Here is a 17500-nt window from a genome sequence, read left to right as displayed (position 1 = left end):
TGCTAGCTTGCTAGCTAAGAATTTGGAAGTACAACTTTGACATGATCAGTCCAATCAAAGCTACAACTTGATTTGACATCATTTTATCTGTGTCCAATGACCTTGAGCCTTCTTGGATGGGCACTTCTAATGTAACTCTATGGCAGCACCCAAGGGGCTTGAATTTTCGAGCTCTACCCTTAGATTTGGCGGTGACGTAGTGTCCCCATGAGTGACAGAACACTGAGCCAATAACGGCGCAACTAGAGAACATTAACCAACCCCTAGGCTCCGTATTTTCCGCTGGCTGCCCCACCACCACAGAAAGCACTGAGCTGGGCTGAAACAACTGCATTTTGGAGCTGCTTTACTCAAGAAAACAAGAAAAAGACCATGTTTGTATGCGGCTTTATTAACTCAATGATTTTTAGATATTTTTTTTTTTTAACATTGTTTGCAAACTGATATGTCACATGTATTAATGCAAAAATAACATGCAAAACAGGCAACCCACCCCAAAAAAAGGGTCTCAAAACAGCCCTGAATGTCGGGTCTCCACTGATCATAGAGAACCTTACCACGGATGATGACACTGTGTCATGTTCAGACCGGTTCAAGGAAAAGCTGGAAGATGTTGATAAACAAAATTTACTTCTAACGTTTTTATATTATATATATATTTTTTTAATATTATTTTTAGATCCCCAATTGGTAGTTACAGTCTTGTCCCATCGCTGCAACTCTGGAGAGGCGAAGGTCGAGATCCATGCGTCCTCCAAAACACAACCCAACCAAGCCACACTGCTTCTTAACACAATGCCCACTTAACCCGAAAGCCAGCCACACCAATGTGTCGGAGGAAACACCGTACACCTGGTCGACCGTGTCAGCGTGCATGCGCCCGGGCCGCCACAAGAGTAGCTAGAGCGCGACGGAACAAGGACACCCAAACCCTCACCCTCACCCTAACCCAAACCCTCACCCTAACCCTAACCCTCACCCTAACCCTCACCCTCACCCTAACCCAAACCCTCACCCTAACCCTAACCCTAACCCTCACCCTAACCCAAACCCTCACCCTAACCCTAACCCTCACCCTAACCCTCACCCTCACCCTAACCCAAACCCTCACCCTCACCCTAACCCTCACCCTAACCCTAACCCTCACCCTCACCCTCACCCTCACCCTCACCCTCACCCTAACCCTAACCCTAACCCTAACCCTCACCCTCACCCTCACCCTCACCCTAACCCTCACCCTAACCCTCACCCTAACCCTCACCCTCACCCTCACCCTCACCCTCACCCTAACCCTAACCCTCACCCTAACCCTCACCCTCACCCTCACCCTCACCCTCACCCTCACCCTAACCCTCACCCTAACCCTAACCCTCACCCTAACCCTCACCCTAACCCTCACCCTCACCCTCACCCTAACCCTAACCCTAACCCTAACCCGGACGACGCTGGGCAAATTGTGCGCTGCCGGCTTTGACAGAGCCTGGACTCGAACCAGGATCTCTAGTGGCCTTAGACCACTGCGCCACTCGGGAGGCCCTACTTCTACCTTTTGAGGAGATATTTACTCACACAGATGTTGTGGTTGACATAGTGCAGCAGAAAGCCATGGATGTAGCCTACTGTAAGAGAAGAATAGAGAATCTGACAAGCAGAACGGAGGAGCACAAGTCTGACGTAGCATTCAGTGCCATATATGAGAAGGCAGCAAGCATGACAGAGGATCCAGACATCATTCACAGGAGGAAGCGCCAGGCAGGGCACTCAGGATGTTAGGCACACCTTGCAAGGCACTGAATGACTCAATTCATGATACCATCAAGTCTCAGATAGCACAGAGGTACTAAAGCCTGGAAAGCATGCGATTCCTGAAGTTGTTAGATAAAAGTACATTTGATTCATTAAAAGAGAAAATCCTCAGATGATCCTCTGACAAAGTCTATTGCAGACCTATAGCCAGGAAGAGACTGAAAACAGAAAGTGTTTTACGGAGGAGATTGAAAGGGAACCAAAACTGTGTTACGCAATCCTGCACTATAAGACCAGTGGACTTGATGAAGTGATGTACTGAGCTGTACAGGCTCATGTGCCTAGTTGCTACTACAGGGGCAACATCAGCTGGGATGGAGCAAAGCTTCTCCCGCCTCGAGAGGCTGAAGAACTGCTCTCGGAAACACTATGGGACAAGAGAGACTGAGGAACCTTGCAGTCCTATCTATAGAGAGGAGAATTCTTAAATCACTGCAGAAAAATCTTCACTGGTACGAGAAGACCATCGACCAGTTTGCCAACCAGACTAGGAGAAGAATGGACTTCATTTTTAAAGTAAGGCTTTAACATGGTTTTCCATTATAATGGCTTTCCCCATTATAATAACGTTTACATTAGTTTAATTGTTAATGAAATTATGTTACCGATTTTGTAATGAATTGATATTCATTTTAATTTTGTTTTCAACAGTAATTCCCCCAAGCAACACCCATGGCCCTCTGAAGAACTGAACAGCCCTGTGACCCTCTGGAGAACTGAACAGCCCTGTGACCCTCTGGAGAACTGAACAGCCCTGTGACCCTCTGGAGAACTGAACAGCCCTGTGACCTCTGGAGAACTGAACAGCCCTGTGACCCTCTGGAGAACTGAACGGTCTGTGACCTCTAGAGAACTGAATCCCCTGGTCCTATGCTGTCTGGTATTCCCCATTTCCCAATCACATACACAAACACGATCACATTATTATGGCTCCCCATGTGGCTCCCAAGTGGCGCAGCGGTCTAATGCACTGCATCTCAGTACTAGAGGCATCACTACAGGTCCTGGTTCGATTCCAGGCTCTATCACAACCGGCTGTGATTTGGAGTCCCATAGTGCGGCGCACAATTGTCCCAGCGTCATCTGGGTTTGGTCCGGGGTAGGCCGTCATTGTAAATATGAATTTGTTCTTAACTGACTTGCCTAGTTAAAACCTGTTTGATCTAGGGGGCAGTATTGAGAATTTTGGAAAAAAATATGTGCCCATTTTTAACTGCCTCCTACACCAACTCAGAAGCTAGAATATGCATATTATTGTTCAGGTTTGGATAGAAAACACTCTGAATTTTCTAAAACAGTTTGAATGGTGTCTGTAAGTATAACAAAACTCATATTGCAGGCAAAAACCTGTGAAAAATAGATTTAAAAAAAAGTGAATTTTGTGACTGTACTATTTAGTGTCATTGTTTTATAGATACCATAGTGAGAAAGGATTCAGTTCGCAACTCCTAAGGCTTCCACTAGATGTCAACGATCTTTATAAAGTTGTTTGAAGCATCTGTGATGAATACAGACCGAATTAGAATGCTTGTAAGTTGACACGTCATCACTTCATTTTTTGCGCCTGCGCATAAATCTGAGAAGAGTGTCTTTGTCATAATCGTTTATTCTAGACACTTGATAGGTTGTGTGAAAATATTACTGATGTTTACTGATGTTTCACGTTAAAAATGGACCAAAAGATTAATGCTAAACAACGTTTGACATGTTTGAACAAACGTAAATAGATTATTTACTAGGTTTTTTTTAGCTTTTCGGCGTGACTTTACACAACCCACCACGTTTTGTGGGAGCCTACTGAACGCTAACTATTTGGTGTTATTTGGACATAAATTATGAACTTTGTCAAAAGAAACCACATTTGTTCTGGACCTGGGATCCCTGGCAGCGCCTTCTGATGGAGATAATCAAAGATAAGGGGATATTTACAATGTTATTATCGATATTAGAAGATGCTAACTGTATAGCTTAGCTTATAGCTTAGCTTATTGTTAATAGCATAGTACCACGTTTATTGCAAAATGTGATTTCCCAGTAAAGTTATTTTGAGATCTGGCCATTCGGTAGCAATTACGAGATGATAATATATTATTCTTTGAATGACAATATTATAATTTACCAATGTTTTCGAATAGTAATTCCGTGATTTGTAATGCTGGATTCACTGGGAGCATTAGAGCCGAAAAAAATTCTGAATTTCACCACGACTGTAAATGCTGTTTTTGGATATAAATATGAACTTGATGGAACTAAAAATGCATGTATTGTATAACATAATGTCCTATGAGTGTCATCTGATGCAGATTGTCAAAGGTAAGTGCATAATTCTAGCTAGTTTTCTGTCTGTTGATGCCCTTCTTTGAATTGGCTAAACTTTACACACAGCTATTGTCAATGTACTCTCCTAACATAACCTACCTTTATGCATTCTCCGTAAAGCCTCTGAAAATCGGACAGCGTGGTTAGATTTAGGAGATATATCTTTCAAATGGAGGAAAATAGTTGATTATTTGATTATTTGAAATGATTACTCTTGCAGTTTTGAATTCCCCGCCATGGTCACATGACAATGAATCCCAATACCGGGATAAGATCGGGATAAGATCCTCAACAGGTTATTAAATAAAGGTTAAATATTACACATCAATGTGATTTTACTCCTTGCTTGGACTAACTCATTCTTAGCTCTTTTGTCTAACTGTGTGTTGTTTTTTGTCTTTCCAGTCAAATCCTGTCCTGCCCTTTTAGTGGAGTTGAGCTCATCTTTAACATCATCTATCCATGATGAACCTTTTTCTGCACTGAAGTCTCTGAACACCTCTACCCCTGTCCTGCACTGAAGCCTCTGAACACCTATACCCCTGTCCTGCACTGAAGCCTCCGAACACCTCTACCCCTGTCCTGCACTGAAGCCTCTGAACACCTCAACCCCTGTCCTGCACTGAAGCCTCCAAACACCTCTACCCCTGTCCTGCACTGAAGCCTCTGAACACCTCTACTCCTGTCCTGCACTGAAGCCTCTGAACACCTCAACCCCTGTCCTGCACTGAAGCCTCCGAACACCTCTACCCCTGTCCTGCACTGAAGCCTCTGAACACCTCTACTCCTGTCCTGCACTGAAGCCTCTGAACACCTCAACCCCTGTCCTGCACTGAAGCCTCCGAACACCTCTACCCCTGTCCTGCACTGAAGCCTCCGAACACCTCTACCCCTGTCCTGCACTGAAGCCTCTGAACACCTCTACTCCTGTCCTGCACTGAAGCCTCCGAACACCTCTACCCCTGTCCTGCACTGAAGCCTCTGAACACCTCTACTCCTGTCCTGCACTGAAGCCTCCGAACACCTCTACCCCTGTCCTGCACTGAAGCCTCTGAACACCTCTACTCATGCCTTATACCCTCATTCAATCACTGCTGCCCTTCTCAACACTGTAAGTAGCCCTCTCATTCCCATTCCCCATTATATTTTACTATAAAAGTTTTTCGATTAAACGTTTTTTTGGGGTTAAAAATAATTTGTCATTGATGATTTTTCGAATTCGCTTTGTCGTTCGGGTCCACGCATATACCATGGGTCTTCCATCCTCCTAAATGTTTCAAGTCACCAGCCTCCACGTATGTAAACAAATAAAAGCCCCTTCGATTGAATAGAAATTGAATTGAGATGTAGAGAGAGAACTCTAAAGCCACATCATGAGGCAGGAATATACTAAAGTGAGTTTGTAAATAACATTACAATGCTTTCTGAGTGGCCACAGCCGTCTATAACAGGTTCTCACTCTAAATTCCATTTAAATCAAGGGGCTTTATTGGTATAAGACACATATGTTTACATTGCCAGAGCAAGTGAACTAGATAATAAACAAAAGTGAAAATAAACAACAAAAAATGAACAGTAAACATTGCACTCACAAAATACATTTTAAATGTTATATTATGTATATATTCAGTGTTGTAATGATGTGCAAATAGTTCAAAGTACAAAAAGGGAAAACAAATAAACATAAATATGGGTTATATTTACAATGGTGTTTGTTCTTCACTGGTTGTCCTTTTCTTGTGGCAAAAGGTCACAAATCTTGCTGCTGTGATGGAACACTGTGGTATTTCACCCAGTAGATATGGGAGTTTGTCAAAATTGGTTTTGTTTTTTAATTATTTGTGGGTCTGTGTAATCTGAGGGAAATATGTGTCTCTAATATGGTTATACATTTGGCAGGAGGTTAGGAAGTGCAGCTCAGTTTCCACCTCATTTTGTGGGCAGTGTTGCACATAGCCTGTCTTCTCTTGAGAGCCAGGTCTGCCTACGGTGGCCTTTCTCAATAGCAAGGCTATGCTCACTGAGTCTGTACATAGTCAAAGCTTTCCTTAAGTTTGGGTCAGTCATAGTGGTCAGGTATTCTGCCACTGTGTACTCTCTGTTTAGGGCTAGTTTGCCTTTGGCCTAGTTTTTTGTTTATTCTTTCCAATGTGTCAAGTAATTATCTTTTTGTATTCTCATGATTTGGTTGGATCTAATTGTGTTGCTGTCCTGGGGGTCTGTGGGGTGTGTTTGTGTTTGTGAACAGAGCCCCAGGACCAGCCAGGTTAATTTATCTAATGGTGATGGCTTTGTTATGGAAGGTTTGGGAATCGCTTCCTTTTAAGTGGTTGTAGAATTTAACGGCTCTTTTCTGGATTTTGATAATTGGTGGGTATCGTCCTAATTCTGCTCTGCATGCATTATTAGGTGATTTATGTTGTACACAGAGGATATTTTTGCAGAATTCTGCATGCAGTTTCTCAATATGGTGTTTGTCCCATTTTGTGAATTCCTGGTTGGTGAGCGGACCCCAGACCTCACAAACATAAAGGGAAATGGGTTCTACAATGGATTCAAATATTTTTTTGCCAGATCCTAATTGGTATGTCGAATTGTATGTTTCTTTTGACGTATGTATCATTTTTAGTGCGCTCTAGGGCAACGGTGTATAGATAGAATTTGTATTTGTGGTCCTGGCAACTGGACCTTTATTGGAACACCATTATTTTTGTCTTACTGAGATTTACTGTCAAGGGCCCAGGTCTGTCAGGGCCCAGGTTTGACAGAATCTGTGCAGAAGATCTAGGTGCTGCTGTAAGCCCTCCTTGGTTGGGGACAGAAGCACCAGATCCTAGTAGGGTGAGGCCGGGTGCTTCAAACTGTTCTAGTGCCAATTCGCTGATATATACAGTTGAAGTCGGAAGTTTACATACACTTAGGTTGGAGTCATTAAAACTTGTTTTTCAACCACTCCACACATTTCTTGTTAACAAACTATAGTTTTGGCTCGTCGGTTAGGACATCTACTTTGTGTATGACACAAGTAATTTTTCCAACAATTGTTTACAGACAGATTATTTCACTTATAATTCACTGTTTGGAGGAAAAGAGGGAGGCTTGCAAGCCGAAGAACACCATCCCAACCGTGAAGCACGGGGGTGGCAGCATCACGTTGTGGGGGTGCTTTGTGGGGAAATGATGTGGATATATTGAAGCAACGTCTCAAGACATCAGTCAGGAAGTTAAAGCTTGGTCGCAAATGGGTCTTCCAAATGGACAATGACCCTAAGCATATTTCCAAAGTTGTGGCAAAATGGCTTAAGGACAACAAAGTCAAGGTATTGGAATGGCCATCACAAAGCCCTGACCTCAATCCTATAGAAAATGTGTGGGCAGAACTGAAAAAGTGTGTGCGAGCAAGGAGGCCTACAAACCTGACTCAGTTGCACCAGCTCTGTCAGGAGGAATGGGCCAAAATTCACCCAACTTATTGTGGGAAGCTTGTGGAAGGCTACCCGCAACGTTTGACCCAAGTTAAACAATTTAAAGGCAATGCTACCAAATACTAATTGAGTGTATGTAAACTAATGACCCACTGGGAATGTGATGATAGAAATAAAAGCTGAAATAAATCATTCTCTCTACTATTATTCTGACATTTCACCTTCTTAAAATAAAGCGGTGATCCTAACTGACCTAAGACAGGGAATTTTTGTTTAGTGTTTTACAATTTTCCCCAGAAGTGGTTCGATTCTATGGATTCTTCAATTACATTGAGTTGATTTCTGACGTGCTGTTCCTTCTTTTTCCGTAGTGTATTTCTGTATTGTTTTAGTGATTCACCATAGTGAAGGCGTAGGCTCAGGTTTTCTGGATCCCTACGTTTCTGGTTGGACAGGTTTCTCAATTTATTTCTTCGGTTTTTGCATTCTTCATCAAACCATTTGTCATTGTTGTAGGTTTTCTGATTTGATAGGGAAGCTGATCAAATATACACTACCATTCAAAAGTGTGGGGTCACTTAGATATGTTCTTGTTTTTCAAAGAAAAGCTAATTTTTTTGTCCATTAATATAAAGTCAAATTGATCAGAAATACAGTGTAGACATTGTTAATGTTGTAAATGACTATTGTAGCTGGAAACGGGTGATTTTTAATGGAATATCTACATAGGTGTACAGAGGCCCATTATCAGCAACCATCACTCCTGTGTTCCAATGGCACGTTGTGTTAGCTAATCCAGGTGTATCATTTTAAAAGGCTAATTGATCATTAGAAAAGCCTTTTGCAATTATGTTAGCACAGCTGAAAACTGTTGTTCTGATTAAAGAAGCAATAAAACTGGCCTTTAGACTAGTTGAGTATCTGGAGCATTAGCATTTGTGGGTTCGATTACAGGCTCAAAATTGCCAGAAACAAATAACTTTCTTCTGAAACTCGTCAGTCTATTCTTGTTCTGAGACATGAAGGTTATTCCATGCGAGAAATTGCCAAGAAACTGAAGATCTCGTACAACGCTATGTACTACTCCCTTCACAGAACAGAGCAAACTGGCTCTAACCAGAATAGAGAGAAGAGTGGGAGGCCCCGGTGCACAACTGAGCAAGAGGACAAGTACATTAGAGTGTCTAGTTTGAGAAACAGACGCCTCACAAGTCCTCAACTGGCAGCTTCATTAAATAGTACCCACAAAACACCAGTCGACTCTGGGATGCTGGCACACATAACACACACACACACACACACACACACATTTATACAGACTACGCACACACACACACATACAATCTTCATTTATGCTGCTGCTACTCTGTTTATCATACTGATGCCTATTAACCATACCCCTCTACATACATTACATGACCAACAGTAGTATGTGGACACCTGCTTTTCCAATATCTCATTACAAAATCATGGGCATTAATATGGAGGTGGTCCCCCCCTTTGCTGCTACAACAGCCTCCACTCTTCTGGGAAGGCTTTCCACAAGAGCATTAGTGAGGTCGGACACTGATGTTGTGCGATTAGGCCTGGCTCGCAGTCAGCGTTCCAATTCATTAAATTGTCCCCGCAAAAACACCAGTCTCAACGTCAACAGTGAAGAGGCGACTCCGGGATGCTGGTCTTCTAGGCAGAGTTGCAAAGAAAAAGCCATATCTCAGACTGGCCAATAAAAAGAAAAGATTAAGATGGGCAAAAGAACACAGACACTGGACATAGGAACTCTGCCTAGAAGGCCAGCATCCTGGAGTCGCCTCTTCACTGTTGACATTGCTTGCCGTTTAGGCTTTTAGTCTGGGTTTCTGAATGAACACTTTGTGACATCTGCTGATGTCAGGGCTTTACTACAAATGAAAAGAGGAAAGAGTATAACTGTTCAGTTTGAACCACAACAGTCTGTGATGGAGAGTTGAGGGACTTCTGGGGGGTCAACTGAAGGAGAACGAGAGCTAGTCTCGGGTGACCAGACATCACACCGAAAACAACTGGGAGTTTTGGGCTAGTACAGAACCTGATGCCATTCACTATAGTTTCTAATGTAAACCCGATATCGAGTTGTTAGTGGACTAACTGTGTGAGAAAATAGAAGTTTGGAATAGAGACTTAAGGTGGTAGAGAACCGTTAGCCCCTTATAGAGGTAAACAGAGAGAACAGTAGTGAACAGACTGACTCACCTCCAACGAACTGTATCCCGCCGGCCACACGTCCGATGGTCCTGGAGATGAGGTCAGAGATGCAACACCCCATGAGGGCTGTGAGGGCCACCAGGAGTAGCAGACCACAGCCCACTCCCGTCACCACCGTACAGATCCTCCACTCCAGACTAGGTATCCCTTGGAAGGAAGCATAACGCCCACACTGCTCCAGTATCACTGTTGCTTGGCTCTCCTCATCGCGCACCGGGTACGAGCACCGCCGGAAGGTGCCGAACGAGACCGGCTTGTCCATCTGGGAACCGAGCAGCCAGTAAGGCATGAAGAAGCCGACACAGGAGGCCGCGGCACAGAGCAGGGAGAGGAGGGTCCAGATTACACCAGCACAGGTCAGGCTGGAGGCCATGGTGTTTGATGGGTCACAACTTCACTATTATATATAACTAGAAGACTAAGTTGCTAGAATAGACTAAAAAGATATTTAGCTTTTGTTGTGTTCTTGACTCCACCACGGGCTTAGACTACCACCATGTCTCTGTCTCTCCCCACGTACTGACTGACTTCTGTCCCCTGCAGAGAGAGAGATGGAGAGAGAGAGATGGAGAGAGAGAGAGAGAGAGAGAGATGGAGAGAGAGAGAGAGAGAGATGGAGAGAGAGAGAGAGAGAGAGAGAGAGAGAGGAGAGAGAGAGAGAGAGAGAGAAGAGAGAGAGAGAGAGAGAGAGAGAGGAGAGAGAGAGATTGAGAGAGAGAGAGAGAGAGAGAGAGAGTACATGGTAAAAATAGAGACTCAAAACATCATGATTGTATAATGAAACCATTAAAAGCAGTGAACCTAATCTGAGATTTGGTGTTTGGAGGGTGTTTGAACGTAAACACAATGTAAGTGATATGATACATATCATCTAACAGTACTGTGATTCAATATATCTGAACAACCTTCCATGTACAATCATCTGAATATAAAGACTCAGGTCAGAGACATTAGCATAATGGATAACTGGTGGATCGCATTGAACTCTGGGCTGAAGTTTTGTACAAGTTTTGTATAAGTGCTACTGCTAACATTAGCAGTCATTGCCTGTATTTTTTTCACCATGAATTTCAAACATAATGCCATATTTCCCTTGACTTTCAAGAATATGAATATGATAAATATTTTACAGATCTTTGAACTGTCTTAGTTTATTAATATAAAAATGTGAATGGCCTGTTAACGCTTTGCTGTTATTTGATCATTTGAAGATAAAGCATTTGAAGCTTCAAAATCATGTCTTGAAAAAGTATTTTTTTTTTACTGCTGAATTTTTATCCAGGGACAAACTTATTAATTTGTATTTTTCACAAAAATGATATATTTCTCTATATCCTTTGTTTGAGCATAAGACCATTTGGATTTACCGATGAGGAGTTGACCAGAACACCATATTAGAGCAATATGCGGAATATACAAAAAGAGGGACTTCAATTTACAGTGTTTAGAAACTCCAGAAGAAGGGATCTAATTCGTCACTAGACAGGAAACACCAAAATAGTGTTTTCAACCTTTTTCCTGGTTAGTTCTCTCAGTCTCCTACACAACTTTTGATTAAGTGGTGCTACAACACATCATGTCATGTTCAAGAACACCTTAGGATGACTGTTTCAGTACACCTCAAATCTGTCTCATAACTCCCCCTGGGACTGCTGCGCAGAAGAAATATCAGCCCGCATAGAGAAGAATGGGATTGAACTTAACTCAACTTTCTAGAGTTTTCCTCTTTAGTTAACACTATCAACATGTCCCTTTACTGTGGGAATTGTGAATGAATCAACGCAAATATTAGCCACTTTCAATGCAACATACCGAAACAAAACGAACTTTGCAAGACTTAGTATGCAAAACAAACTATGCAAGAGTTTTGTTTTGTTGTAGGCAGAATGCATCAGAGTAGCATTCTATTGCATTGACACACACGACTCAGCCCGTACTCTACACAGACCAGTGCGGCATAACCAATCAGAGATGCAGTAGGCCTATATGCAAATAGACCACTGCCACAATGGATCTGTGCCATTCATGGTGAACTGGACTGTGTTTACAGCATGAGCGGTCGTGAGTAGATGAGCATGTTTTGAGATCAAACTGAGAGCTGCATGTAGCCACGTGTCCACATTTGTTCATATCCTTTGCCAGTTAGTGAGTTATTAGCCCAGTTATAAACCATTTGTGGTCAGCAATGGGTGAGTGATTTTCTTACAAGAGCACAAGACATCTTTGAAAAGCGAGTCAGGTAAAGAGCTTTTTTTTATTATTAAAAGGGGCAGTGTTGTATTTTGAGAAAGGCTTGGATAAGCTAAGTAACCAATAAACAGAGAGTAGCATCATTTGTCTGATTCTCTGTAATAAAGGCATGGGAATAATAATGCATTTCATTTTGTAAAGTGGTTTCTTGCATGAAACAATACAACAACATTTTTAGTCACCTCCTTGTCTGAAGGACAAGTGGAGGATGGCCTGGTGTCAAGAAGGGCAGCAAAGAAGCCACTTCTCTCCTGGAAAAACATCAGGGACAGATTGATATTCTGCAAAAGGTACAGGGATTGGACTGCTGAGGACTGGGGTAAAGTCATTTGCTCTGATTAATCCATTTTCCGATTGTTTGGGGAATCCGGAAAAAAGCTTGTTCGGAGAAGACAAGGTGAGCGCTACCATCAGTCCTGTGTCATGCCAACAGTAAAGCATCCTAAGACCATTGATGTGTGGGGTTGCTTCTCAGCCAAGGGAGTGGGCTCACTCACAATTTTGCCTAAGAACACAGCCATGTATAAAGAATGGTACCAACACATCCTCCGAGAGCAACTTCTCCCAACAATCCAGGAACAGTTTGGTGATGCACAATGCCTTTTCCAGCATGATGGAGCACCTTGCCATGAGGCAAAAGTTATAACTAAGTGGCTCGGGAAACAAAACATCGATATTTTGGGTCCATGGCCAGGAAACTCCCCAGACCTTAATCCCATTGAGAACTTGTGGTCAATCCTCAAGAGGCAGGTGGAGAAACAAAACCCACAAATTCTGACAAACTCCAAGCATTGATTATGCAAGAATGGGCTGCCATCAGTCAGGATGTGGCCCAGAAGTTAATTGACATCATGCCAGGGCGGATTGCAGAGGTCTTGAAAAAGAAGGGTCAACACCGCAAATATTGACTCTTTGCATCAACTTCATGTAATTGTCAATAAAAGCCTGACAAAAATATCTAAAGACACTGAAGCAGCAAACTTTGTGAAAATTAATATTTGTGTCATTCTCAAAACTTTTGGCCACGACTGTACAGTCAATCACGGACTACAAAAAGAAAACCAGCCCGGTCGCGGACCACGATGTCTTGCTCCCAGACAAACTAAACAACTTCTTTGCTCGCTTTGAGGACAATACAGTGCCATCGACACGGCCCGCTACTAAAACCTGCAGACTCTCCTTCACCGCAGCCAACGTGAGTAAAACATTTAAACGTGTTAACCCTCGCAAGGCTGCCGGCCCAGACGGCATCCCTAGCCACATCCTCAGAGCATGCGCAGACCAGCTGGCTGATGTGTTTACGGACATATTCAATCAATCCCTATCCCAGCCTGCTGTCCCCACGTGCTTCAAGAGGGCCACCCACCATTGTTCCTGTTCCCAAGAAAGCTAAGGTAACTGAGCTAAACGACTATCGCCCCGTAGCACTTATTTCCGTCATCATGAAGTGCTTTGAGAGACTAGTCAAGGATCATATCACCTCCACCCTACCTGACACCCTAGACCCACTCCAATTTGCTTACCGCCCCAATAGGTCCACAGACAACGCAATCGCAATCACACTGCACACTGGCCTAACCCATCTGGACAAGAGGAATACCTATGTAAGAATGCTGTTCATCGAAAACAGCTCAGCATTCAACACCATAGTCCCTCCAAACTCATCATTAAGCTCGAGACCCTGGGTCTCGACCCCGCCCTGTGCAATTGGGTCCTGGACCGTCCCAGGTGGTGAGGGTGGGAAACAACATCTCCACCCCGCTGATCCTCAACACTGGGGCCGTACAAGGGTGCGTTCTCAGCCCTCTCCTGTACTCCCTGTTCACCCATTACTGCGTGGCCATGCACGCCTCCAACTCAATCATCAAGTTTGCAGACGACACTACAGTGGTAGGCTTGATTACCAACAACGACGAGACGGCCTACAGGGAGGAGTGAGGGCCCTCGGAGTGTGGTGTCAGGAAAACAGCCTCACACTCAACGTCAACAAAACAAAGGAGATGATCGTGGACTTCAGGAAACAGCAGAGGGAGCACCCCCCATCCACATCGACGGAGCAGTAGTGGAGAAGGTGGAAAGTTTTAAGTTCCTTGGCGTACACATCACGGACAAACTGAAATGGCCCAACCACACAGACAGCGTGGTGAAGAAGGCGCAGCAGCGCTTCTTCAAACTGAAATTTGGCTTGTCACCAAAAACACTCACAAGCTTTTACAGATGCGCAATCGAGAGCATCCTGTCGGGCTGTATCACCGCCTGGTACGGTATCTGCTCCGCCCACAACCGCAAGGCTCTCCAGTGGGTAGTGAGGTCTGCACAACGCATCACCGGGGGCAAACTACCTGCCCTCGAGGACACCTACACCACCAGATGTCACAGGAAGGCCAAAAAGATCATCAAGGACAACAACCACCCGAGCCACTGCCTGTTCACCCCGCTACCATCCAGAAGGCGAGGTCAGTACAGGTGCATCGAAGCTGGGACCAAGAGACTGACAAACAGCTTCTATCTCAAGGCCATCAGACTGTTAAACAGCCATCACTAACATTGAGTGGCTGCTGCCAACATACTGACTCAAATCTCTAGCCATTTTAATAATTAAAAATTGGATGTAATAAATGTAACACTAGTCACTTTAAACAATGCCACTTCATATAATGTTTACATACCCTACATTACTCATCTCATATGTATATACTGTACTCTATACCATCTTAATGTAATACATGTATCACTAGCCACTTTAAACAATGCCATTTTATATAATGTTCTCATACCCTGCATTGCTCATCTCATATGTACATACTGTAATCTATACCATCTATTACATCTTGCCTATGCCTTTCGGCCATCGCTCATCCATATATTTATATGTAGATATTCTTATTCATTCCTTTACACTTGTGTGTATAAGGTAGTTGTTGTGAATTGTTAGGTTATATTACTTGTTAGATATTACTACATGGTCGGTACTAGAAGCACAAGCATTTCGCTACACTCGCATTAACATCTGCTAACCATGTGTATGTGACCAATAAATAGAATTTAATTTGATCTGTCACCATCGTTACGCGCACCAGCGCCTCATCAGACTCACCTGGACTCCATCACCTGCCTGATTACCTTCCCTATATCTATCACTCCTTTTGGTTATTTCCCCAGGCGTTATTGTGTCTGTTTCCGTTGTTTCATGTCTTTACACTACTCCTGTTTCTTGTTTTTGTTCCTTGTGTTATTTCTTATTAAAGTCCCTCCTTGCTTCCCAACTCCCAGCGTACACGTTACATGCTGCTACCAGACTGTTATTATACTGCTCAATTTATACACTTGCCCCTCATCTCCCCCTTCCCGAAATACACGTGTAAATATTGGGACTATAAACTGTGCCTTCCTGTATTATACTGATACTAAAATGTTTATTCTATTCTACTGAGACATTTACTTTATGTTCATATACTTAGTTTTATGATTCTTATTGTTGTTGCATTTTCGAGAAAGAACCTGCAAGTATTTCGTTGTACAATGTACACCATGCGTATCCCATAAATACGTAGATACGACTAATAAAACTTGAAACACGATGGGCCCCTCAGGGGTGCGTGCTTAGTCCCCTCCTGTACTCCCTGTTCACCAACGACTGTGGGCCGCGCACGACTCCAACACCAATCATTAGGTTTGCTGACGACACAACGGTGGTTGGCCTGATTACCGACAACGATGAGACAGCCTATAGGGAGGTCAGTGACATGGCAGTGTGGTGCCAGGACAACAACCTCTCCCTCAACATCAGCAAGAGAAAGAAGCTGAATGGTGGACTACAGGAAACCAGAGCGACGGGGCTGTTGTGGAGCGGGTCGAGAGCTTCAAGTTCCTCAGTGTCAACATACTTTTTTTAAATGATTTTTTTAAACATAATCGTATATAGAAAATTGCCCATATCTGTAACGATACTAGTTTTGACTGCCTACTCGGCACTTTCCTATCAAGGACCTCTATACCAGGCGGTGTCAGAGGAAGTCCCTAAAAATTGTCAATGACTCCACCCACCCAAGTCATAGACTGTTCTCTCTTCTACCACACAGCAAACATTTACATTTTAGTCATTTAGCAGACGCTCTTATGCAGAGCAACTTACAGTAGTGAATGCATACATTTCATACATTTTTTCCCCCTGTACTGGTCCCCTGTGGGAATTGAACCCACAACCCTGGCATTGCAAACACCATGCTCTACCAACTGAGCCACACGGGACCACTCAAACAGTACCGATGCACCATGTCTAGAACCAACAGAACCCTGAACAGCTTCTACCCCCCAAGCCATAAGACTACTAGTTACACAGACTATCTGCATTGACCCGTTATACACTAAAACTCTCTTGACTCATCACATAGATGGATTTTTGTTGTTGTTATTCTGTCTCTCACTGTTCAAATAAACCTACCATTAAAATTATAGACTGATCATTTCTTTGTCAGTGGGCAAACGTACAAAATCAGCAGCGGATCAAATACTTTTTTCCCCTCACTGTATAACAGCCAGTTATCGTTATTTATTGTTTATTCATTCCTTGTGCTGTTATTTTTCTATTATTATAAAATATATATATATATATCTACATTGTTGGGAAGGGCCTTTAGGTAAACATTTCACTGTTAGTCTACACGTGTTGTTTACGATACATGTGAAAAAATAACATTTGATTTGAGTTAACAAGTCGGAAATGTCTGAGTTTTCTAGCTCTGACCAGCAAGTGAACGCGGCATCATATTCACAAGAGCAAAACACTGTTCCAAATAAATATGAAAAAGAGGCGAAATCATATAAGCTATTACACACACAATGCATCTCACTTTATTCAAATCAATTCTCACACACATCTTCAGTTGCTGCATGTGCAGAATTCTACCAAGCAGAGAGAACGAGCACGCAAGACTGAGCGCATCAAAGACAACTGAGAATGTAACACAAAGGAGATTCATCATTGTCTTCTTCTTCTATTCCTCCCATAATTCATTCACAAATAAATGCCTATTAATCTAGGTTTATAGTCTCCAATTAATCTAGGTTTACAGTCTCCGGTGTAACGTAGCCAGCCTATTGGTTTGCAATACTGGCTAGATGATGATGATGCTCTGGTGAAGAACCCGTAATAATCATGAATAGGCGACAACTGTCCTTTACATTTTTCCGCACACGAATGTGTTTTGCACTAGACTAGTAGATTATTAAAATGTGTTTGATCCGTTATTTATCAAGTGTGGTGAAGTCCTCCGGAATGCACAGAGAAGCAGCCCGTGGAGGACGTGAAGAAGAGTGGGGGACTGTGTGACAAAGCTGAACTCTACTGCGGTAAAGAAGAAACAATCTACAAATCTAACAATGTTTCCAAACACACGACAAAAGTAACACATAAAAAGACAACTTAGCCTACATGATGAACGACTTGGTTGTTA

At 43.1% G+C, this 17500-nt stretch overlaps 1 protein-coding gene across 1 annotated transcript in view; it reads right to left on the bottom strand.

Moving 5' to 3' along the window:
* Positions 1-17500, bottom strand: part of LOC115163837 (LHFPL tetraspan subfamily member 6 protein) — a gene marked incomplete at its 5' end in the record, with an annotated part of 126717 nt that extends 109217 nt beyond the window's left edge. Inside the window, 2 exon segments of the mRNA XM_029716041.1 lie at positions 9783-10331; positions 17479-17500. Of these exon segments, the coding sequence (XP_029571901.1) occupies positions 9783-10167 (385 nt within the window).

The sequence above is a fragment of the Salmo trutta genome, chromosome 26, assembly GCF_901001165.1.
Source record: "Salmo trutta chromosome 26, fSalTru1.1, whole genome shotgun sequence".
NCBI lineage: Eukaryota > Metazoa > Chordata > Actinopteri > Salmoniformes > Salmonidae > Salmo > Salmo trutta.
The sequence above is the reverse complement of the archived record's forward strand: the minus strand, read 5'-3'. Positions and strand labels throughout refer to the sequence as shown.